The 26495-nt window shown below is 40.1% G+C and overlaps 1 protein-coding gene across 3 annotated transcripts in view; it reads left to right on the plus strand.

Moving 5' to 3' along the window:
- The first annotated feature begins 1052 nt into the window (after positions 1 to 1052).
- Positions 1053 to 26495, plus strand: part of LOC114030007 (SPARC-related modular calcium-binding protein 1) — a 195067-nt gene continuing 169624 nt past the window's right edge. For all 3 annotated transcript variants that reach the window (XM_027844669.1, XM_027844670.1, XM_027844671.1), the window contains exon 1: positions 1053 to 1360. In XM_027844669.1, the coding sequence (XP_027700470.1) occupies positions 1262 to 1360 (99 nt within the window). In that variant the 5' untranslated portion in view covers positions 1053 to 1261. The remainder of the gene's footprint in view (positions 1361 to 26495) is intronic.

Genomic DNA, 26495 nt, shown 5'->3' on the forward strand with positions numbered 1-26495 from the left:
GATAGGAGAGAGGTTAGAAATAGGGAGCTTGTTAGAAAGCTGTGTGTTTTATAAGGAAAGAGGAGAATCCCAGGTCTGGAAACCAGAATTTAGCACCTTAGAGCTTTAAACCTTAGAAGTCAGTTCTTTAGAATTGGAACAAGTACTATAGGTCATTTAATCCAAACCCATCCAATAAATTAATTCCTCATTAGGATATTGCCAGTCAGCACTCAACCAATCTCTGCTCAAATACTCTCATGTTGTATAATTTAATTTCTCCGATGATTAAATCAATTTCCCTCTGTAGTCCTTCTCATTCTTTTATTAACAACCTTTTCTCCTTCTCTCTTTTGCTTCCCCCAAGAATGCACATACAGTACCCTTTTTTCTTGTTTCACCTTCTGGTATTACTGGCTACAGAAATTAGTAGAAAAAACACGGGACAATCAAGGGAGGAGGGTTTGAGGCCTGTCCCTGGCACCACTAGCTGTGAGACCTTGGTTATACTTTCCCTTAGTTTCAGCTTTCTCGTCTTTAAAATGGGAACAGTGAAGACCTACCCTGCTAGCCCACAGGGCCGTTGAGAATGTAAAAGTACTTCAATAATGGTAAAGCGTTTTGTGTGACTATTATACAACTGCCCATTAGTTACCGCTTTTCATGGGGTAATGGGGTGGGAGGTTGTGTAAACCCTGTCCAAGTTGAGGGTGAGAGGGTCAAGGGAGAAACGCAGAGAGCAGAGGTTTTCTTTTCATCCTCTCTGCTCCAGAATTAGACTGGGCAACCCAGTTCTTTTGACCAAGTCCAGCGAAGTAGCGGAGGAGTGTGGGGAAGATGGGGGGGGGGGGGAACGACCCTTCCCCCTCCTTTCCTTTTCCCATTGGCTTTCACTTGTCATGGTTTCGACCGCTACTGGCCTTCCTAGCCGTCCATCAGGCCTGCCCAGCCCCGCCCCTCCCAGAGTTTATAACGGGGATTCTCATGGCCCAGGGATAAGGCTTTTAACCTGCTACCTCCGTGGGACTGGCAGAGCTCAGCCGAGCCCCCTGAGAAGAGCACGCGCTCGCGGTCGGCTGCAGCCCGGGCTCCCCGCCTGCCTCCGCATCCCCGCCGGCTCCTTGTTTCATGACTGTGCTTTTTGAAAGCAGCCTCCAGGAGCACTCGCATCGGGACCTCCCTCCTCTCCCACGAACCGCGAGTCTCCTCCGGGGACGAAGCAGGGGGTGGGGAGGCGGTGTGTGCGGAGCCTGCTACCCACCCCACGACCGTCGCTGTCAAAATGCTTCCCGGGCGCTGGGGCCGGCTGGTGACTTCCCAGCTGCTCCTGGTGCTGGTGCATCTCCCGCAGACTCCCAGCCACAGAGCTACCGGACCCCGGGTAAGTGCGTGCCTGCGGAGCCGTCTCCCTGGGGGCGGTGGTCTCCCCGGAGCAGGCAGAGGGACGCGGAGACGAAGCCCTGCCTCTGCTCCTCCGTCCCAGCCCCTCTCACCCTCCCACCTGGGAAGAGGCAGCTGTGCCTAGTTCCAGTAGCATGTCTCCTTACCGCTTAAAAAAGAGCAAAGGTCTATTCACTTCCCCGCTTTCCAGTTCGTGCTCTTGTTGGCTTCATTTGAGAAGAGCCTGAAACAGAGCGGGTTTTCTTCAGCCGCTTCCTCTTACTCTGCCGCAGCTTCTCTGGGACTGTCAGGTTACTACAGCTAAGTTAGAGATGTGGTTTTTCCCCCCACCTCCCTTCTCCCAAAGTATTTGGATCTAAAGGTGTTCGGGGTTCTCTCCTGCTTTGTGGTTGATTACTAGTTTCACTATCGCTCCAGTTGTTCCAGCATCCTTCCTTTCCACAACTTTGCTGATTGCCCCAATTCCTGCTGATTCCTGCTATGGAGTCTCACCTAACGTATCGGTTTCCTGTTGTCACAACCTGCAACTGCTTCCTCAGTGCTAGGGGCTCTAGCAGGGAACAGTACTCCTCTTCGTCCCCCACCTTCCCCCTGCCCCTTAAGTTATCTATCCAGTAGCAAACAAGATCTTGTGGCGTTTTTCTTAAATGAACATTTCTAATTAAATCAAAAGAAAATCTTGGTGTTCATATGTAGGGCATAACTGAAATGCTAGGGGTGGGGTAGTGAATAGCTTTATAGTGAGGGAATAGAAGAAAAAATGTGCAGCATGAAGTAGCAACTCTGCATGTTTCCAACACTACTCTGTTTGGAAATTGTATGATTCTGACCTTTGCTCTGTTTGGAAAGAGGGATAAAATGCAATTCTTATTCGGAGAACAGGATTGTCCCTAGTGCACTATATCCACAAACAACTTGTTGTGAATTTCCTTTATAGATTTCCCTCCTATAATTTTAGGGTAAAATAAAATCATCCTGTCGTCTTTAACAGTTCAGTTTTCGCAAACTCCAGACCATCTCCAGCCCAGAAATGAACTATTTACTTATCTGTACCTAGGAATAACTGTTATCCCAAGTCAATATGAATGTTCAAGATGTTTAAAAAAAAAAAAAGTAAACTTGATTTTTGTGAAAGCCAACTGACTCTTCTGTTAGTGTGTGCTCTGCTAGATAATCTCCCTGGCTTTTCTCTTGTATCTGTTTTAAAATCTCAGAATTTTTTTTAACCCCTCACTGCTATATGAGAATCATCTTTATAGCAGTAACCTGGGTGTGAAAGAAGAGAAAATGGCAAGGCATGGAGAGACTTAATTACTCATCAGACATAGTGATTTCGTTTGAAGCCCCTTTATCATTGTGAGATCAGTGTTCTAGCTACTCTAGGAAAGAGAAGTGCTTGTCTGTGTTGGGCTGTACCTTGCTTTTATGACCAGATGTGTAACAGCAGCAGTTAAAATGTGACCGATTAGACCCAGTGTGTGTCCTAAATCCTTGGCAGCAGGATTTTCAAGGTTAGAGCAAGTAAGGGCTCTCTGTGTGAGTGACTTTTATGGATGTAGATGAGGATGTCTTTTAAATGAAGCCACTTGATTTGATACGAAAGCCTCTTAAACTGAGAGGTTGTCACCGGTGAATAAGGGTGTTTCCTCCAACTAATTAGGAACAGCAAAGACTGGAGAAATAGACTAGAGCTCTCCCAAATAAAATAAAGATGCCAGCCTCCCCACCATGATGGCCAAAATTAGTTTATCTAACAAATGAATGGTTTGGGGGTGAAATCTTGCTTTACATTCCTAGCTTTGTAAGTCATCTCTCTCCATTTATTCTTTAGAATAAAATCATTTTTTGAGAAATGTAGCTCTTATGTCTTTTATTTTGTACTACAGTTATTTGCATTTTTGTATTTCCCCCAGTGCCTAATACTATGTTCTATACACAGTAGGCTCTTAATAAATCATTGCTCAGTAAGTGAATTGAGCAATTGATGAATCTCCCCCTCTCTCCTCCACCCCCAGCTCCTTTAGCTCATCAATTCAATACAAGTGGTGGTACATGAACAATAAATTGAATAGGCTTCTGTGCCTTCCGCTCACACCCACCCACTCCTAACCCCTCAAACACGCGAGCCAGTGGTATATTTAGGATTGTACCAGGAGTAAATCCTCTGAGTTTGTGGCTGTCTTAAGTTATTTAATAGATTTTAAGCATTGAAATTATACCTATTTAAAGGTCTTATAGGCCAAACCTGACTCGGATTGTCCTGGGAGTTTAGGTTTGAAGCTGAAATAAAAGGAGACACTTCTAGACCATCTAATAGTTAACAAAAGAAGATTTACTTAGCCATGGTGTGGAAAGGATACGGCACTGGTTCAGGTGGATGCTGCCCCCTTTGTCTCTGTAGAGAAATGGATCTGGTCAGCAGAGTGTGATGGCTTGTGTGACAGTGGGGCTTTCACCAAGTCTGAGGGGCTCTGACTCTCCGCGGGTTGGCTTCTTTTAATGCCCTTAAGCAACCAGGAAATCGTATCAATGGCTCAAGCCTTGGCTCTCTGGACCAATCAAGGCTCAAGGATAGCTTCCTTGCCTTTTAGGGGGAAAAAAAAACTAGCACAGCTAAGATTTATAAAATACTTTAAGGTTTACAAAGTACATTATACATATTTTCTCATATAATCTTCATAACTTTGTGAGGTAGTGCTACTATTATCCCCATTTACAGTTGAGGAAACTGAGGTGGAGAGAGGTTAAGTTATTGCCCAGGGTCATACTGCTAATAAGTTTCTGGGGCAGGATTTGAATTCAGGTCTTCTTGACTCAAAACCTTCCGCATGGCATGGTAGATACTGTACCTCTCACATTTCATACAACAGTGGCCAGGTCCTAAAGGTCTTCTAGCAGATCTTTCACTGCTTAAATGGCTTTAGGGCCCATATTGGGCAGTATGAATCTTTGGAAAATGATAAGCATAGACAGCATTGGAGAAACAAAAGGGAAAACTAACAAAAAGACAGCCCAAAAAAGCCTCACACAAATTGCAAACAAGCAGATCGAGGGTCTCCAGAATAAGTGGCAGAATATGAAAGAGAATAAAGACCAGAAATCTTAGGTTTCACCTTCCCCTCCCATGAAAGGACCAAGTCCCAGATCTTAAAGATCTGACCTATATGGTGGGTGACACCAAATCTCTGCAGTTCACAGTGGGTTTCTTGTTGCAGAGCAGTGACAAAGAACTGGAGCAGCACCGGGAACATCGGAACAACAACACATGATATTTTATCCCGGTCAACGGTTCTCATTGTGGCTCAAAGTCTTCTGGAGTTAAATAACTCTCTTGTATATAACTTGTCCCAGGATCTGAGTTGATACTCACACTCCTCCTGAATGACCAGTCAGTCATTGTTCCTTGGCCCATCATCCCAAATCTCCCCCTCCCTGGGAGCTCTGTCATATCAAAGATACCAACTTTTTGCCCATTTGGAGGCCTCTGCTGAGGGGTTGTTTCCTACTTCCACAAGGGCTGGGTAAAGACTCACTCTCATCTTCATCCAGGGGCTCAGATTTGCCACCAAGTTGGCTAAAGGATCTCCTTTCATTCTGGTAAATTCGCGATGATCATGGTTACACAGATACAGCTTTACTTTCCCACATATTGTTAGAAACCAACAGACCTCACAATTCCACCCTATGGTCCCTGAAACACTTTCCTAGAAGATATGTGAACCACACTGGAGTAAAGGAGATCTTCTGAGTGAGTCATTTCCTCAGGTTGCACAGACTCCTCTGAGGGATCTGGAACCTTGAGGTCCAGGAAACTGTACAGGAGATAGAATAAGGAAGAGCCTGAGAGGAAGCTACCAAGATAATGTCTAAAGTCAGCCTATCCTTATCTGTTAAGTCTGCCAGAAGCCAATGAACCAGAGAGACTTCCCCCTTCCTAGACTATGTCAATTTGTTGAAGACATAGCTTATGGGATGTGGGGCAGGGAGCTATGACAAATAGGGACATAATAACAAAGCTATTGTTTCAAGAGCCCATCCTCATCTTCAACACTCAAAGTAGGATGGAAATGGTACAGGAAAGGTTAAAATTCAGGAGATGTGATGCCCAATTATAGACATCCATGAGGATGAAGTAGGTGCCCTGATCAAAGGCAATGATTCAGGGGTGGGGTATATCAAGGAAGAAAGCTATGTTCTGTGAGAACTTTGGTGGTGGCTACCACAGTGACAGACTTGACTGGCACAATGATAGCATATGCTGAAAAAAGGCAAACCTCTTGCCTTGAGATGAAGGAAGGGGGTCCATGTAATCTGGTGGCAGGTGGGGAACCATGCACTATCATGCCATGCTAGTCTTTTGGAAGTGGGCATCGATTGGTATGAGAAGCACCATTGCTTCATTCTTAAGGGGATCATATGGTGTCACACCTGTTGCAAGATGGCATCATAGCCCCCATGTCCAGATTGTCTTTGGCTCCAGTACCCAGCCTTTAGCAGAGGGTATATGATGTGTCTGATGAGCCTTGATGTCCTACAAACAATTTTGTGTTGGGAGAAGGCATCAAGATAATTTCTGACCCTCAGGAATCAACCCCCAGAAATAGAAACTTAGATTGTCCAGTTTTGTTCTCTCTAGGCTCCAAACCACTTAGCCGGTTCCATGGCTACTGCCAAGAATAATTATAGATGAAATTTTTATCTACCTCAAGGTCCCTCAAGCCTCCCTAGGGCCTCACAGTAGAGGCCCCTGTTAGGATCTGACTGGACACTTATTCTACAGGATATCCTTCATTACCTGATTAGTGGTAGGTGGTAGGTTGGTAGCACAATGGATAGAGCACTGGGCCTGTAGTCAGGAAGACTCATCTTCCTGAGTTCAAATCTGACCTTGGACACTTAATAGCTGTGTGACCCTAGACAGGTCATTTAGCCCTGTTTGCTTCAGTTCCTCATCTATAAAATGAGTTGGAGAAGGAAATGGCAAACCATTCCAGTATCTTTGCCAAAAAAACAAACACTAAAATAAGGTTACAGAGAGTCTGACACAACTGAAATGAGTGAACAACAAAAGTTGGATGGTACAGTAGGTAGAGTGCTAAGCCTGCAGGAAGATCCGAATTCAAATCCAGCTTCAGACACATACTAGCTATATGGCCCTGAGCAAGTCACTTAACTTGTGTCTCAGTTTCCTTATCTACAAAATGGGGATAATAATGTCCACATTATTGGGTTGTAATAATAACCCAATATCATAGGGTTGTTGTGAAAATCAAATGAGGTGATATTTGTAAAGTGCTTAGTACGGTGCCTGGCACATAGTAGGCACTTAATAAATACTTATTTCCTGCCTTCTTTTCTTCCTTTCTTAATGGCCACTGAAGTCCACTTGAGCATTCCTCTCTAGTAGCAGATGACGCTCTTGGTGAACCAGGCAAAATGGTATTCCTCAAGATCTGGGTCCTCATAGATAGGGGCCCACTGGGTTAGTGGAGGAGTAAGGGTGTTGAGACTTGGACTGGAAGTCCCTGTCTCTGGCAGAGTCAAGACCTATTTTTGAACGGTACTAACACCTAAGGAACTAGGTGAGATATTTAATGTACCATTTCCATTTAACAGAAGAATCTTGTGCACTGACTCTCTTGTTAGAATGGCTATCTTGTATCACCCAACTCTTAATAAACAACTCTTGCTAAAGAATGATAGAATGACCAAAATTATTGGTTCATTAGCAACTTGGGCCTAGTAGTAGCTGAGTCACTGCTTTTCAAAAGTGGTCTCATGAATGGCCACTTGGGGAAATTCTAGAAGCCATAAGCCTGCCGGTCCTTTGGTTTGGCCATGCCGAGATGCCTGCTAAAGGCTCCATCCTCTCATATGAAATGAAACCTTAAAAAACAGATTGCTGGACCTGATACAGATCTTCCTAATTCTTCTGACACCCCCCCCCCCAGAAGAGGCATATGTATGGTGACTTAGTAAATGGGGCCATCAGTACATCCAGATAAAAAATGTGGGTTCTCCAAAACCCAAAGAGCCCAATAGACCTCTGGACTTTGTTTTTCGGGTGTGGGGATGCAGTTGTTAGTAGTTTATTCTCGATTGTCCAGAATCATCTGAGTTTTTCCTATTCATTCTTTCCCCATAACTTGACTGAGTGGGTTGGTACCTGGCTGTTTTTAGGGATGACTTTCCATCTCTTGTTCCTGCCTGACCTAGGGCATGTGTCATTACTGTGCAGAGGTGGATATCAATATCCCCAAGAAGGAAAACTTCTTTCAGATTTCTGCACACCAAATTGCAGCAGAATGCAGAGAGTTCAGGTAGCCAGCCCTAGGGAAGGATAGGGAAGGTATTCTGGATTCCTTCCCAGGTGACAAATGAACAACTTCTGACTGGTTTTAGCCACAGGAATAAAGAAAAAGCATTGATGACTTCAATAATTTCATGTCTCTCACTAGCTGCCTGGGCTGTCAGATTTCCTACGTTGATGAAGTCAGGAATGGTTGCAGTGAAGAGTCTGAAAACTTTGGTCAGCTCTCTCTAGTCCACTGTTATCATTTGCCTTTTTTCACCAGCAACACAGGGTTGTTGTAAGGGGAAATGCAGCCTTCTTCACCTCCATCACTTTGTTGTTCTGTCATTTCCGTTGTGTCTGACTCTTCATAACCCCATTTGGGGTTTTCTTGGCAAAGATACTGGAGTGGTTTGCCATTTCCTTCTCCAACTCATTTTACAGATGAGGAAACTGAGGCAAATAGGGTAAAGTGACTTGCTCAGGGTCACACATAGACACTAATAAATGTCTGTGGCCTGATTTGAACTCGGGTCTTCCTGACTCAAGTCCAGCGCTACATCCACTGTGCCACCTAGCTGCCCCACATCCATCACTAGGGAGGAAATATCTTTCACCCTTCTTCCATCCCAGATCTTACATTGTTTGGTCTTACCTATATGGGATGGTTCAGGCAATTCTAAGTGTTTCCATTTGACTCGGCACACAATAACAGGGTTGGAGGTGGCCAAAAGGATCATATGGAGTACTGATTCCCAAGAACTCATAGTGCCCATTTCCAGATGTAATGGCTATTCTGATGGGATCTTCCCACATTCCTTCGTAATCTGTTCCTTGAAACCTTCCATGGAAACTGGGATGCCTTTATGATACCATTAAGGGCCCCCTGGTATAATAGCATAATCTGGGATGCCGATGTCTGGGAGCCCTTTGTATGTTTGAAGGCCCTTCCCTTTCCAAGCAAGTGTGACCTGGGCATATAAGTTCTGATGCCCTTGAAGTCTTACAGTTAGGATGAACTTAGCCTTAAAGGAACTTTGGTCTTGGCCATTGTCCTTGAAGCTCCTCAAGTCTGGGTACACAGACTGGAGTGGTTCAGGACTTCAAGTGACTAGGGGCTTGAGGGGATGCCTTAAGCTTGGGTAGGGCAGAAGGGTCCTTACCTACTTGATCTCAGATATCAGAATACAATTTTACTAGCACTCATATAAATTGGCAATCTCCTTATCAACCCTAAGTTTCATGAGCCATAACAAAACCCCCTCTAGGAGAGGAAATTTTCCACCTCAGCTGTGGCACACTCATCCTCTGGTCATTTCCAGAATACTGTTTGCACTGACAGCTATACTTATCCGCTGCTGTCCTGATCTTCTACTCAGATTTCACCTGTTGACATGCATAGGTCCATAGCTAAAGCCTGATGCCATTTGGACCAAGTTCCATCTAGAAGATGGGATCTACTTGCCCCCTACACAAGCTGACTATAGGACGTGGTGTGCTATGTGTTTGTGTTGGGGTAGGGTTTAGGGGACACAGACTTGGTCTGCCAAACTCATCTCTTTTAGGAAATTTACCTCCTCCCTTGCAGATGCTCATTAGGGAACCAGATACAATGGGGATCCATCTTTATGGGGCCAGGAATGTACAATTCTCCTTCTCAGTTACCTAAAAGGGACAAATAATAGTGCCTTTATAAGGTCTCTAACTTCTTTAATTTGCTTTGCAAAAGTAAGTCTTCTGTAAACTCCCCAAGTCTTTGGAACTCAGCTGTGGAGAGCTCCAAAATGGCTCCTCCATTGGACCACAACCTCAACTACCATTGTTCCCGTGACTCATCAAATTGTTGTTTAAACTTCTGCAACTTCCTTAGATGCTTGGCAATAAATGTAACCCCCTCCCCCATGTTCCCCCACCCTGAACCCTGAAGGGGAAGGTATAAATAGTAATAATATATGCCCAAAGCTTTTGTACCACCAGTGATGGCTCCCAGTTCTCTTCACTTTCACTCCTATTCTCTTACTCTATAGCCTGAATCTCAACAGGACCTAACACCTTTTCCAGTTAAACCTCTAGGTTATAGACCATATGTCCTGCCTGTAGCCTGACAGTCCCTGCCCCCATAAGCATTGCCCCTTTCACTTGTACTGTTAATAAATCCATCATCTGCCCCCCTACCCTTGTGTCATGATCCTTAAAAACCAAGAGCTCTATCCTTAGTTGTTGAAAAGTACTAGACTAGGGTTTTTTTTTTTTAAATTTTCTTTATAACTGTTAACAACCTTCAAAGTGTGCTCCCCCTGGCACTATCTTTAAATTGCATGTCAACCTCCTTTAGCATAAAACAAACTAATTCCTTCTGGTCAGTGGGGGTCTTCTTTTTGTCCCATTGAAGGAATTCTCCATGTGTTACCAGAAGGACTTTTGACATATAGTGCACTACTACTGTATCTGGCTATCTGATTGTCCCATTCTTTGCATCTGCATAACCTTTCCTCAGTTTCAAACATGGTGCCTTTTGGAGCTTATCCTGACATAATCATCCAAAAAGTAATTGACCATACCTAAATCAGACAGTTTGGTAGCTCAGGTTCTAGATTGGAATAAAATTAGATATACATAGACAATCTAGCAGTTAACAAAAGGAGGTTTACTTAACCATAGAATGGAAAGGATACTCAGTAAGGATACAGGACTGGCTAAGGTAGACTTCTCCTACCTCTACCCCTTGTCTCCATAAATAAATACATTTTATCAGCAAAAAGTGGAGAATTGCATGGCAGTAGGTCATCTACCAAGTCTGAGGGATGCTGACTCTTCATAGATGGCCCTCAGGCAACAGGAAAACCCACTTAATGGCTCATGTCTTAGTCCCCTGAAGTCAATCAAGTCTTGTGGGGGGTAGCTGCTTTTTTGAAGCATGGAGGAGGAAGTAGATAATTCTCCTGTCTTATCCTCTCCTTGATATTAAACCTATCATCTTTAGAGTCTCATAGTTATCAAAGACTCTGTTTTCTTTCTATATCTACTCAATGATTATAGAGGTGACCAAGAGCAGCAATGTGATAAGAGTAAGAAAAAATATCTGGCTTGTTACAATATTCCTATGGGGCATCCCTGTATATCTTTGGTTCATCTTTTGAGTGACAGTAAATAGAAAATTGGCATTTTTAGCAGACTTTCTAGGAAATCAAGACTGTTCCCTTTGGGTTTAACTTTATCTGACTCACTAATTAAGTTCCCCCGAGGGGAATTTATCCCCAATATTTGCTCCATTTATTTTGTGCTTTCATGAAATTCTTGACTTTTGTTTGACATTGGACATCAGTGACTATAAAGCGTCAAATTTATATCTGTTCTATAGGAAGTCCTTGATTTTTTTACAGGAAAAGAGGGTCTCAGTTCAGGGCAGATACTTGTAATGTTAGGATTCTTCAAAATAAAAGAAACTTTCTTTTTTTAGTTTCTTTAGTTCAATATAATTTTCTGGAACTTCTCCAGTGAGAAACTTTGTACAGAAGTAAAAGAGGATAATTTTACAGAGCAATTCGAAGTGCATCTAGAAAATGGTGACTCCTGCATGATGGTCATTACCCAGATACCATGTGGAAAAAAGCAACTCACAGTTTATGGACAATGAACTCTAAATTAGGTGGTGATGAGAAGATTTAAGAAATTTCTGGCGAATGTTAAAAGGGTCAAGAGTGGGGGTTAGCTCTTATCTTCCATTAAAATTCTATGAAAACACTTCCAGTTTTAGTCACACCCAAGAATATGACCCAAACTTAGGGTATGAAATGTCCCAAAATTTGGAGGGGGAGAAACTGGCTTCAATTCTGCTCTTCTTTATGGTTTGCTCCTTCTCTTCCCTCCTCCCCCCAACCCTGAATATCCACAATTTGCTCTAGCTATGGCAGTTCAGTTTTTGTTTTTCTTGGTCTAGGATGGTAATTCCATTGGGAAAGAAAGTTCCTTCCATAGATGTAAATAAGTCAATTGTCTGTAATTTAGGAGAGAACTGAGAAGTTCAATGACTTGCCTATAGTCACACAGCTAGTATGTTTCAGAAGTAGACTTGAACCTGAGTCTTCTTGACTCCAAGACCAACCTTATATTCATTTTATCATGGTGCTGCTCTATAATTTAAAAAGAGTCCTGTTTATATAACAGAATAGAAAGCCTTTGCATATTCTGTGATATCATGTGGTTCAATAGCAGATTTCCAATCAGTCAATAGTCAAAGACTTTGGTGAGTACAATGATTATGAAGAAGTTAAGAACTGGAAGTCTAGTACTCTGACTTTCTTCTCAAGTATTCTGTCTCTGTCAAAGGTGGCAATGGGGACAGGAAGTTGAATTTGTGCCTTGAGGCTCTCTGACACCTGCCTTGTAAATGTGGTAGTAGGATGGGGAGACTTGCATGAGAAGCTCCTGGTGGGAATGAAAGGTAGAGGGGCCTAACTTGAACACTGTCGGCCTCAAGACCCTCCCCACTTCAATCCATCCTCCATTCAGCTAAATCACTAAAGTGCAGGTCTGATCATGTCATCCTTCCATACAATAATCTCTAGTGGTTTCCTATTGCCTTTGGGATCAAATACAAAATCCTCTGTTTGGCATTCAAAACCCTTCATAACCTAGCTTCCTCCCACCTTTCCAGTCTTCTTTTACTTTACCTCTTTGATCCAGTGGCATTGGCTTCCTGTCTGCTCTATGAACTAGACGCTCCATCTCTCAGCTCGAAGCATTCTCTCTAGCTGTCCCCCATGCCTGGAATACTCTTTCCTCTGCTGTGACCTCCCTGGCTTCCTTTAAGTCCCAACTAAAATCCCACCTCCTACAGGAAAACTTCCCCAACCCCCCCTTGATTCCAATGTTTTCCTTCTGTTAATTATTTTCTATTTATCGTGTGTGTGTGTGTGTGTGTGTGTGTGTGTGTGTGTGTGTGTGTGTATACACACACCTGGGGGGGAGGGGAGCACTTGCTTTGTATATATTTGTTCACATGTTTTCTCTCTCATTATATTGTAAGCTCTTTCAGGACAGGGACTATCTTTTGCCTCCTTTCAAATCCCCAGTATTTAGCACAGGGCCTGACACTTAGTTGATGCTTAATAAATATTGATTTGAGATGCACATGCAAGGCCCTGGTGAAAATACCATTGGCTGATTCAAATGGTAATCTTAATGATACCATGGACTGAATATAGTTGTCCACCTGTTCATCTAGCAGGTGATTAGGTCAAAAGCTTCTGGTTAGAAGATTCGTGCCAGAATATTTGCTTCTGAGCTGATTTCCCCCCCCACTCACCTCTCCTTTTTAGCAGGTACAGGTCCCTTTTCTCTCTGAATCGCATAGAGGTTTAATTGTTCAGCTAGCCAGGTCTCTGGCATTGCAGCTTGGAGCATCAGGCTGGAAGGCCCCCTCCTTCAACATTTGTCACTGCAGAGCTGTTTCGGGAAGGACAAGGGCTGACTTGCTGAAGAGAAATCGATCAGTGCAGCTCCCAAGGCCTGCCAAACAGGGTTAGTATTGTACAATATTTGCTCAGCAGGGATCATGATTCAAGGTGGAATAGATTTAGTAGTTACAGGGTAGATGGAAAATTAGATCTCCATTTAACACCTCCATTTTCTCCCTCACCCCTCAAAAAGGCAAGCAACTTCTCTCTCTCTCTCTTTCTGTCTCTTTGTCTCTTTCTCGTTTTCTCTCTTACACACCTGCTAAATGAAGTTCATTGTACCAATTAGTTGACTTTTGCTTTTCATATCTATTTTCATTGTAATATTCGTATATTTCCTTTGAGGTTCTTGTGTAAATAATACCTAACACATTTCATTTTTCAAAACTTGAATCAGGCCTATGATTTAATTGGATTAGAGTACTCCTGGTGAGGAAATATCCCCTACTAATGTAGATTAGCATACACTCTTAATGTTACTCGAGACACTAAGAAGTGAAGCCATTTCCCTAGGATTATCTCACCAGTATGTGCCAGACACTTATTAGAAGCATTAATCATAGGTTCTCAAAGTAGGAGATACCTCCCCCTAGGGGGCGCTGGTATGATGGGGGGGCAGTAGTAGCCTCAGGTGCAATTGGAGGCTGTTAAATAAAAATAAGGGGGTGATAGAAGCATAAGGAAAAAAGAGAAGATAAGAAAATTTTGAACAACCATTCATTCATGTTTCATCTGTTGTGTAAGAGTTCAAGTTGTAGCGATTACATTATTTTCCAAATAAACCAATAAAATGCAAGTTATAATCCATCAATGGTCAAGTCTACTGACAGGTCTTAACAAGCAAGTGTTGGCAGGTAAGGGTGTTGCGCATTGTGGGGAAGTCCAGCATGTGTCAGTAGGAATATGTGTGTGTAATGACTTGTTCACAATGTGATAATATATGATTACATGACACAATATTGTATTATCAAAATTTCAATTCAATTCAGGAAAAAACCCAGAAATTTAAAATAAGTTATTAAATTTAAGATACATCATTTTAAATATATATATATATGTACATACACACACACACACACACACACACACACACATATATATATATATATATGATTCAATTTTAAAAAATTAAAGGGTTAAAGAAAGTAAATTTCCAGGGGGGCCTCTAATATTTGTTTGTTTTTTTTAGAGGGGGTGGTAGGCCAAATAAGTTTGGGAACCACTCCATTAAATCTTCCGTCCTAGGCCTTTCTGAAAGATCAATAGCCGTTGTACGTGGAGCCACAAATACTCTTTTGGAGTTTCTCAATAAACTTCAGTCAACTTTTTGGCCAGATATCTTCATGAAGTAAGTTGGGCAAGTCCTGGGCCACTTTCTAGCAGTGCCAGAGCACTATCCCTTGTTTACCTGTCTCCACAGCTGGAGTGTCCTCTGGGCAAGGTTGGAAAATTATGTTCCTCATGTCTCTTTTGTACTGCTCTCTCCTAAAGCTTTGAGTCTGATAACACATTTGAATTGTTTCATTGCCAGTGCCTATGTCCTGTAAAAGATGGTATTTTGAGACTTTACAAATATGCGTTTATAAAGACTATTAAAAAGTGCTATGTTAAAACCCAATTAACTTTCTACTTTGTTTGCTCCTGTTCATGACTTTACCTAATACTCCAACTCCCAAATTCAGGTTACCCTTGAGATGTCACTGGGGAAAATATCTGGATTCTATGAGAGAGTCCTAGGATTATCTAGTTCAGCCTTTTAATTTACAGACAAGGAAGCTGAGGCATGGGGTGGTGACTTGCCCAAGGTCATAAGAAGAAAGCTGGGAATTGAGCCCAGGCACTCTGCTTCTAAATCTAGTGCTTACATGATGACAGTATTGCAAGGGAACCCCAGAGATCACCTAGTCCAGCCTGTACCTATATAGGATTCCCCTCTACACCTTCCCAACAAGTGACCATACATCCTCTTTCTCAAAGACCTCAGTGTGGTGTCCTTTCTTCTACTACCCCATTGTTGGTTGGGAAATTTTTTCCTTCACATCAAGTCTAAATCTACCACTCTGCAGCTTCTATCCATTGTTCCTAGTCCTGCCATCCAGGACTAAATAGGACAAATCTAATCCTTCTTACACATGGCAGGTATTTAGATATTTGAAGGTGGCTAATGGATCCCCCTCTCCTCTAAGTCTTGACTTTTATTGTTCAGTCATGTCTGACTCTTCATGACCTTATTTAGGATTTTCTTGGCAAAGATACTGGAGTGGTTTGCCATTTCCTTCTCCAACTCATTTTACAGATGAGGAAACTGAGGCAAACAGGATTAAGTGACTTGTCCAAGGTCACACAGATAGTATATCTCTGAGGCCAAATTTGAACTCCGGAAGATGAATCTTCCTGACTCCAAGCCCAGGGCTCTATCTGCACTGTCACCTAGCTGCCCCTAGTCTTCACCACTCTATACTAAATTTACCTAGTCTTCAGCCCCCTTAAAATCCCAATCGACCTCTGGATACTCTCTAACTTGTTAATGTCCTTCCTAAAAAGGTACTAACCAGAACTGAAACCATGTTTCACGTATGGGGCTTACCAGGGCAGAGTAAAATAGAAAGGTCATTTCCCTAGTCTTGGATGCTAAGATTCTCTCAATGCACAGTTTTTGGCTACTGTGTAGCATTGTTGACTCAGGTTTAAGTCCCCTAAAAGCTATCATCTAACCGCTGCTTCTCCTTCTTGTACTAGAGAAGTTGATATTTTAAATGTGTTTATTGCTATTATATTTTACCTTATTTATATTCACTCTGTCATTATAGCGTGTCAAGGTCTTTTGGGGTCTTGGCTAGGGTCCAGTGTTAGCTATCTTTCTAAGCTTTGTGTCATCTGTAAATCTGATGAATGCCATCATAGACAGTATACTTTTGTTCAAGTCATTGATAAAAATGTAGCCCTATAGTTCAAGGTTAAAGACAGATCCCTAGAGTATCCTACTAAAGGCCTTCTTCCAAGTTACCATTGGACCATTGGTCATTCAAGCAGTTTTGAATCCACTTAACTCTACTGTTTGCTAACCTCCATCTCTCCTTATTCCTGTATGTTTTTTTTTTCTCTTTCTCACTTTTTTCTTACCAAAGGCAATGTGACGTAATGGATAGAGTGCTAGGCTTGGAATTTGCAAGATCTGGTTTGAATCTCACCCCTGACACTTATTAGCTGTGTGACCACAGGCAAATCATTTAACTTGCCTGAGTTTCACTAGTGGTGGTTGTGAGAATCAAATGAGATAATGTATATAAAGTGTTTTATGAACTTTAAAGTGCTATAAATGTCAGTTTTAATTTAAAATTTTTTTATTGATTTAGTTTCAGTTGGTTAACTAACAGTTATTAAGAATGGCACTGTGCTAAGTGTTAGTGATACAAATACAAGCAAAAAGAATGACAGTCTTTTCCCTCAAGGAGCTTACATTCTAACAGGAGAAGACAATACATAGAAGGGAATTAAAAATCAGGGGTAGGGGAAAGTACCATCATGGGGAGACTTGGTGGCAAAGTCCAGAAAGTCAAAAGCAGAACCAAATGGGGAATGCAGGATGGTCATCCCGAGTCCCTTCCCAAAATGGAGGCCCAAGAAGGGCCCTTCAGTGGGAGAAGAGAATTACAGGGGCTAAGGGATAATGGTGAAGTCTGGAGAGTCAGAAGCAGAACCAGGAAAGGAATGAAAGATGGTCCTCAAAGCATCTTTCAAATACTCCTCCCCCCCACAATGTTCTTCCAACAGAATTGCCCAGTATCATGAATATCTTTGAATTTGTTTGGTTCCCATTTAAAATTGTCATCTTTTATATAATTGTAATTAGATATATATTCTTGTGGTTCTGCTATTTTCTCTCTGCATCACTTCCTACAAGTCTTCCTATATTTAAATTCTTCAATTTGTCATTCCTTATGGCACAATCATATTTTATTTCGTTCACATATCATGATGTGTTCATCTATTCCCACAATTTTCTGATTTATTGCTCTTGCAAATAGTGCTACTATGAATATTCTCATAGTGATCAGTCTTTTTGGTTGTTGTCAAATACCTTTTTGGTAATAGTATAAACTCTTTAGCAGTTTAGCTTTGTTAAGTGAACAATACTATAACTCTTCTTACATTTCCAAATCTTTTTTCAAAATGGTGGGATAAAATCACAACCCTACCAGCAGTGAATTAATGTGCTTGGTTTCCCTCATTCCTACTGTTGAATCTTTTTATCATTGATAGGTGTGGAGTGATCTCAATTGTTTTTATGTACCTTTCTTTGGTTAGTAGTGAATTCCAACACCTTTTTAGATGGTCGCTGATAGTTTGTTTCTTTTGAGAATTTTTTGTTTATAGGTTTTGAACACTTATCTATAGGGAAATTACTTTTATCTTCTTGGTTTATGTTAATTTCCTATAGATTTTGGATGTGGGGCTTTATCAGATAGTTTATGTAAAATTAAAGGATGATAGATTTAGGGCTGGAAAAGACTTCAATCTTAACCAACTTCCTCATTTTACAGCTGAAACCAAAGTCCAGGAAGTTGAAGTGACTTGTCCACAGTCACACAGGTAGTAATTATCAGAGGCAGGATTTGAACCCACATAGAAGGGCAGGTAGGTAGTACAGTGGATAGAGTACTGAACCTCGAGTCAGGAAGATTCATCTTCATGAGTTCAAATCTGGCTTCAGACACTTACTAGCTGGCAAGTCACTTATCCCTCTTTGCCTCAGTTTCTTCATGTATAAAATGAGCTAAAGAAGGAAATAGCAAACCACTCCAATATCTTTGCTGAGAAAACCCTAAATGTTGTAAATAAATTCACAGCAAAAAAACATTCCATCCATCACAGAGAGTCAGGCATGGTAGAAACAAGTAAACAACAACCTCTTACTAGAGAGCCAAATTTTTTCCTTAGTCAATATCCTTTCTTTTTATTCTAGTTTATTTCTTCAAAATCTTTATTATTTTCATCTAATTTAAGTAGTCTTTCTTATCCATTGTTTCCTGATCCACAACTATAAAAGAGCGTTTTTTTTGTTATAGGACCTTTTTAATAGCATCACCTTTTATTTTTAAGGAATTAACCTGCTTTGAATTTATAATGGTATATGATGTAAAATGTGGATCTCAGTCTATTTTTCTGCAAGTTTTCATAGTAATTTTTGGAGTTCTTTCCCAACTACTTTGTATTCTTATATTTATCAGATATTAGAGCACTGAATGCATTTCTTTCTAAATCTTAATCAAATATTCAGCAACTTTTCAATTTTTTATGCAGCATATATAGTTTTGACATATACTTTGTAATATAATTTGAAATCTGATTTTATCAAACCTCCTTCATTCCTGTTTTGTTTTTTTTTAATCATTTCCCTAGATATTCTTGAACTTTCCCCCCCTTTCCATATGAATAAACTCTGGTAGTTAACTATAACCTCTAGTATAAAATTCTCTGGCTTTTAAAGCCCTTTTTGACCTGACCCTTTCCTACATTTCCAGGTTCCTTATACCTTCCTCTTCTTCCTTTTGCTTGTCACACCGCCCCCCCACCCCACACACAATGTACTCTGTGATCCAGTGACACTGGCCTCTTTACCATTTCTTGAACAAGACATTCCATCTTGGACTCCAGGCATTTTCACTGGCTGTCCTCCATCTCTGGAGCTCTCTCCTCCTCATGTCAGCCTCTTGGCTTCCTGGCTTCCTTCAAGTCTCAGCTAAGTTTTAATTTTCTGCAAGGTTTACCCAGTGTTCCTTCATCTGAGTGTCTTCCCTCTGAGATTACCTCCAATTAATCCTGTATATATCTTGTTAGTAATAGTGGTTTGCATGTTGTCTCCTCTATTAGACTGTGAGCTCCTTGAGAGCAGGAACTCGGTTTTTTGCTTGTTTTTTTTTTCCTTTCTTTGTAGCCCTAGATCTTAACACAATGCCTGGCACGTATTAGGTGCTTGTTAACTGGCTGTCTGACAGTTTTGTTTTGTCTAATACTGGAAAATATTCCATTTGGAAGGCATTATTATGGCATTAAATTGGTAGATTTATTTGGTAGCATAATAAATTTGCAATTTTTACATGACCTTGTCATGAACATTGACTATCTACTTAGTCATCTTTTATTTATATGAAAATAGTTTTTTGCAGTTGTATTTATGTAAGTCTTACTAGGTTAATTCCAGGATATTGAAAGCATTTTGTTATTTTAAGTTCTCTTTCTGTCTTTTGATCTTTGTTACTAACATACTGATTTGTGCATTTGTTTTTCTCTCCCGCTAATTTGCCAAAAACTATTTATTATCTTGATTAATTTTTCAGTTTATTCTACTAGCTTTTCTAAGTTTGCCATCTACTATGTTTGCTTTTCCCCTCCCCAACTTCCATTTGGCGATTTCCATAGAAGAAGCAAACTGGCTAACAATGCCAAAAGCAACAGGTCTTGATTTGTCATGTTTTCACTTGTGCAAGGAAAGGTGCTTAATAAGACATCTGAAGAGAAGGGTACAAGGAGAAGAGGAAGTCATGGTGGGGTAGAGGTGAAGGACATGTTTGCTTCATAGTCACTGGAAAGACAAAGATTCCACTTGAGAATACATTTGTGATTTAGGCAACAGAGGTCCCTGGTGAGGTGATCCACAGGTTATAGCTGGAAGAGGGTGGGCCATGAATGACCCAGTGAAAAGTGACCCTCCTGACTTGGCATGTAGGTTATACTCCTTCCAGTTCTGTTTAGGCATGTCTGAGCTCTTTTCCGTATTACAATTAATTAGTTTAGAAAAAGGCTAGGTGTTCTATATGAAGGAGTGGAGTATCACTCAGATGGAGATGGTTTCCTATATCTGGTGTCAAGCAGGGAGGGGTCAATTAGTGGTCATGAAAGTTTCAAAGGTTAGCGAGTTTTAGACTAAGGATGACCTATTGCAAGTATAGGCAGCAGGTGGCACTATCGAGCAAGATAGACCTGAGCAGGCAAATAAGATCTGAATTCAAAACAAGGGATAATGAAATGACTAGCTTGTTTACCTGGTTAAATGGAAAGGGCAGAGGAATAGGGATACAGCTTTGCTAGTGGGTAGAGGGCATCTCAGACTTGTCTCATCCTTTGGGCCTTTGGGCCAGCTCTTAATGCCCTGGACCTATGGATCCCTGGCTCTAGTGTCCCTGCTGTATCTCATGCTGTCCAAGGCCATGTTTAGTTCTTCAGTCACTTTTTCCTGCTTGATTAACTCTCCTGTCTTTTCTTCTCATAACTTGTTTTCAACAAGAAGGGTGGGGCAAGCTTGGGAATGAAGCTTAGTCCTTCTCCCAGATCTTTCTGCCCAAAGGCTGGTTACACAAGAAAGGTTAGGCCTAGAACAAGAGATTTTTCCGGACTATCTCAAAAACAAACCTTCATATTGTTGACAAATAGAGAATGTTACCTTTTTAAAAAATAATGACTGACATTTATATAGTGCTGTGAAATTTGCAAGCACTTTATATGCCCTATCTCATTTTTGTCTCACAATAATCCTATTAACACCTATCTTCAAATAAAGAAATTGAAGCTCAGAGCTTAAATAACTTGCCCATGGTCTAATAATTAGAAGGCATAAGAGGTAGGATTTGAATCCAAGTCTTCTAGTTCAAGTACTATTTCCTTTAAGAGGCCTTTCCCAATTTCTCTAACTTGTTAGTGATGTGCCTTTCCCCCAAATCATTGTGTATTTATTTAGTCTAGATCCTGTTTCTACAATGTTCTATCCCACTAGATGTAAACTTACCACATTTTACCGCATGTCTTTTAAATTTTAATCTCTAGTGTTTTACGTAGAGTAAATATTTAGTAAGATACTGTTGATTGGTTCATGACTCCAAATCTATTTACTATGTCACATTGCTTCTCTTTGTAAATGTCTATTCCTTAATTTATTTTTCTTGTCAGATTGCTATAGTTAGAATGTCTTGTACTATATCAAATAATAATGGTGACAGTGGGCATCCTTGTTTCGCTCCTGATCTTGGTGGGAAAGTTTCCAGTGTTTCTCTGTTACAGGTATCGATAGCTCTTATATACTTTTAATCATGTCAAGAAAATCCCCTTTCAGTTTTATGAGGATTTTAAACATTTTTATGTTTTGGTGGAGGAGTTTCAATTATATCTATTGATATAATCAAATGTCTTTTTGTCTAAACTAGTGTTATGTTTTATTATGCTAATGTCATAATGCTGAATTATTCATAGTATAAATCTAATTTAACTATAATGAATATTTGTTGGAGATTGATATAACTTCTTCCCAGAATTTGTGATAATTTTGTATCAATGTTCCTTTTTCCCTTTTCCAATGAATTCACAGGTCCAATTAAAAAAAAAAACAACAAAATTTTGCTATTTAGATCTTTTAATAACTAGTCAACTTTTCCTTTAAGAACTTTGTTATTATATCATTTGGTGTATATGTATTTAATATTGTTACTATTTATTATATGTGTAATTCTTAATAATAATCTAGTTTTCCTGTCCATCTCTCTTAACAGCATTTCTTTTTGCTGTCACCTTATCCAAAATGACTTTCAACTTATACCTTTTTGAATTTAGCTAATGTATAATAGATTTTATTTCAGTCCTTCACATTTAATTTGTATAAATTCCTGTGCTCTCAAGGAGTTTCTTGTAAGCAGTAAATTGCTAGGTTTTGTTTTCTATTCCACTTGGTAACTTGTTTCTTTTACACTTGTGAATTCAGTCCATTAACAACACAGTTTATAATATAGGTTGTCCAAAAAGTCTTAGTGTAGTTTAAGCTATTAAAACTCTGTTTAAGCTATTAAAGCTCTGTATAAGGTGTGACTTAAAAGCTATGATAGACTTAATCCCATCTTACCACATGTTAACATTGAGTCACTCTATTCTCTTGTGTTTCCAAGAAGAAAGAGTACTGGATTGGATATCAGAGTGCCTGGACTCAAATCCTGCCTATGTTAATAATTTTATGAATATAACAACAACAACATTTTCTCCATCAGTGAGACTGGAACTATTGTAATTAGACCCTAATAACCATGTTTCAGGAAGTGGAAATGTCACTAAAGAAAATGGACAGGAAGAATAACTGGACTAGAAAAAGTATTTACAGAAAAGGTCTATGAAGATAATGAAAATTTTGAGGACATTGAATGACCAGTTCTCAAAGTATGTGAAAGAAGAGAAGACATAAAACAGAAAAAAAATCATGGGAACTATTCCTATGGAAGAAAAAAAACCCCCAATAACTACCAACTCCCATGCCTGCTTTCTTAGTACCACAGAATCATTATGAGTATTTATGCATGTATACTGAAGGGAACATTAGAGGTAATAAGATCAGATCCAATAAAGTAAGAGATAAGGCTATAAATTTAAGAATGGACAAAATAAAACTAAACAAATAAAAAATCTCAGGACTTAGTCTGTATTTGTATTATAGATAAAATCAGAGCCATAACTAGCATGGGACTAGAATAGCTTTGCCCTAGTGAAGGGGATTTGCAAACTACTGCCTGGGATGGTTTAAGGTTGACTTTCACGAATTATCTTCTGCATCAGACTGTATCTTTACAGTCACACAAATTGACTCAAAGGTACAGAGATAATATTAGATTAGATACACTGGATCTCATTGCTCATTGTTTGAATATTTGTTCTTAAGTATTTGATTCAACGCAAAATGAAACTTTAAATGGTCTCCTTCAATAAGGTGTTTCCCAAGGATGTGATAAAACCATATAAGATGCCTAGATTGATGCAAACATAAAGATAACTTCTGCTTATCGTTATCAATCAATGAGTAATGCAGGGAGATGTATACTTCCCAAAAGTTCCATAGTCCTAGGAGATATCTAGGATGTCATTCAAATAGAAGCTGGTTTCTCTGTAAATGGTGAAGTCTTATAAAAGCTCCTGTTCATTAGATGATATTGTGCCAATTGTATCAAGTCTGAGAGTACTATGGAGCCTCTTAAATGAGATTCAAAACTATTCAAGAGTTCTAACAATCTGCCCAGGGAAAAACCACGTAGATGAAGAATGCCTATTGTCTAGGCTGTGATATGCAGTTGATGGATTGGTCATTGAAGTTCATTAGTGTATATGTACATTGGACACACATTACAGATGGGCAATGAACTGGGACCAGAATTAAATAGGAAAGAGAGAGGAAACTGAGTTACATGTGAAAAATTGTGTAGAAATTTTAATAATTTCAACCTACTCTCTGACACATAAACCTATCTTTTTAATATTCTACCAGTGATGTTTGATGCATGAATACCACAATCTTCAACATCATCAGAATTGTGGATCACCAGAAGGAAAAACATTGTGTGTGTGTGCAAATAGGCTTTAAAATTTTCCCAACGGCTACTTGAATGAATGTAAGGACTAGAGTAAGAAGTGGGACTAGAAAAGGATGTGGCCCAATCATGCAGTGAGAGAGAGGGATGATAGCCTGACCTGGTACTCCCGTAATTAAAAAGATCTGTATTAGGACCTGACTTGGACCTTTTATTTACCTTATAACTTGGGTATGGTGAGCAGAAGAATTATTTCACTTTGATTTTTTGGTTGCTTTTCTGGAATTGCCTACCTAAGTAGGTCGGGTTGACATTGATGCTGAGGCTTTAGCAGGGGATTTAGAAGTAAGATTTGCCATCTTGGTGTCCTTTTAAAAAATAATAATTTGTGCCTTGTATGATTCTGCCTAAAATGGATTTGCATAATTTCTCATAGACTATTAGTATTTGGCATCTTCAGTGGAGATTTCACTATTTTTATGTGTCTTAAGCAGGAATGGTAGCACAATGTTGCATGTGGAGTTTCTTTGCTATTATAAGACTTCTATCTTGATAGATGAGCCTTTGAGCTGAGAGGGAAAAATTGGATTCTCAATTGGGAGCCTAAGGAGGAAAACAGTTCTGATTTGGAATAGAAAGAACAAGTTCATGGCCACAGTTCTAAACAAGTCTCTGAGGGCAGAACTGTTTTGAAAGCTGTGGGTTAATGAAGCAGATTTGAGGATTAGTAGCTGATAAGGTGGAGAAGTTGATCAGATGGCTCCTGGTCAATTGATTTCCCTCCAGGCTAGTTGAATAAAAATATAGCCTACAAGGGGAATGTAACAGAGACAATAAGGTACGCATCCAACAACCCATTCTTAGTCATTTTATTTTTTTATCCCAAATAAATTCTAATGTGCTTTATTGTTATAGAAACTCTTCTGGACAAAACTCATGTTGAATGTGAAACATGACTTTTTTTCTATTGTGTTAGGCATTGTAAAAAGTCCATTAGTCAGATGTATTTTCATTTTGTTATCACTTTATGAGGTATGAATAAGGTCTTGGATCAAATTTCAAGGTATTAGAGAGTAGCTAGTATTGGCCTGCCAAAGGCTTAGCCTTGTCCTTGGTGTCTCTTTAAAAGGCAAGATATGCTCTTTTGGGAGTCAGGTGAGGTAGAAAATGGTTCTGAGGTGTCCAAGATCTATAAATTGAGGAGATAGTTATGGAAGGACCTTGAAAAGGGAATCATTCATTGACTCTGGGGGAGATTCCTTTTTCTTCCCTGGTCCCTACCCTCACTGGACCTTGAAGTAGACGTACTTGCCCAGTAGGGGATACCAAGTCCAACAAGAAGTAGGCCTAGAGAATCCACCAGGTATGCTGAGGGTGAGGGAGAGAGGGGAGGAGCAGCACTAGGATATCATGAGAGGAGAAAAGGACATTGGGACCCTGCAGCGTAAGCCCTTTTGCCCACAAGTATTCCCTAAGTGTATACCTCTCTATTGATGTACTCTGTGTATTTGTTCACTTTTCCCACTCAAACTGTCTGTATTTGTAGGAGAATATAACTCAGATCTAGGGAGAAAAGGGGTTGTATCTACTTTTCTTATAGTACTATCTCAGCAAATGACTTTGTTTTGAGTAATTATGTCATCTGGCTGACTCTTAAAAATAAATACACCAGTGGGGGCTTGTGAAGTATGACTTTTTTTTTTTTTTGAGAGTACAACCCTACAGGGAACCTCAAACCTGGGGGTAGTCAACTTGTTGAGGACGTAATCAGCAAGGCCAATTTTGAGATGATGCTACAAGTAGAATAGGTAGAGAATAAAATTGTAGAATGAAGAATAAGTAGAGCCAATTCTAGAAGAATCGGCCAATCTGAAAAAGAAGAGGGAAATGAGATCTGAAAGGATCTTAGAAATTCTCTAATTGAACCCACCTCATTTTACAGATGAAGAAACTGAGACTGAGAGATGTTAAATGTGCAAAGTTATGCAACTAGTTTGTCGGGGGGGAGGACTGGGACTAGAACCCTGGATTTTTGAATATTCATTCGATTTTCTTTCCTTCTGTCCAATGTTAACCTCTCAAAAATCTACTGGAATAGTAGGTAATATGGCAAAAATTCAGAAGAGGGGAGAAAATGGTTTATGCTTTAGTGGAATATTATGTTTCTGAGTTGTTTTTGGCCAATACTTTGACAGAAATTGGAACTTATGGCTAAAATTCTGAAGCAACTACTTTGCCCACTCTGAGTATGGCTGTGTTATTCTTTCTTCCTCAAACGCTTCTCACTTTGCAAAATGAATGGAACACCTGGTTTGGCAAAATGGAAAGGCTTTGGCTATGAAATGGTACTGCTTTTTCTCCCTCTGACTTTTTAAAGAAAAAAATCAGGGAAGAAGTGAAGGCTGAAGTAGTTTTGGGTGTAGATATTGAAAAGATATTCATACATAATAATTAAATTAAATCTTTTTCTCCAGTTATTCAGAACCTAATGACTAATGGATTTTTGACAAAGCCTAACACAATAGAAAAAAAAAGTCATGTTTTACATTCAACATGAGTTTTGTACAGAAGAGTTTCTATAACAATGAAGCAGATTAGAATTTATTTGGGGTAAAAAATAAAATGACTAAGAATGGGTTGTTGGACACATACCAATTTTTGTAGCTGCTTTGAAGGGGCTCTGAATGCTTTCAGGAGGAATTGTGAAGCCTAACCCTACAGTCTCCCCCAACTTCTTTTCCATGTTCTTGGATGTCCCATCTTCTTCTAATCCAATATGAAGAATGTTTTGGCTATAACTTTAGGTTATCATTAACCATGACACTCCCTACTGAAAAACCTTCAGTGGCTCCTTGTTGCCTTTAGCCACCAGCAAACTGTTTCCAAACTACCTTTTCAGCTTTATCTCGCAGAATCCCCCTTCATACACTCTACGTTCCAGCCAAACTTAATGGCAAGATTTTCCTAAAACATGATATTCAGTCTCTGCCACCTGTATCCCTACATTGTTTAAGTTTGGTTCTCATG

This window comes from Vombatus ursinus, unplaced genomic scaffold (genome assembly GCF_900497805.2).
Source record: "Vombatus ursinus unplaced genomic scaffold, bare-nosed wombat genome assembly UNPS02014945.1, whole genome shotgun sequence".
Classification (NCBI taxonomy): Eukaryota; Metazoa; Chordata; class Mammalia; order Diprotodontia; family Vombatidae; genus Vombatus; species Vombatus ursinus.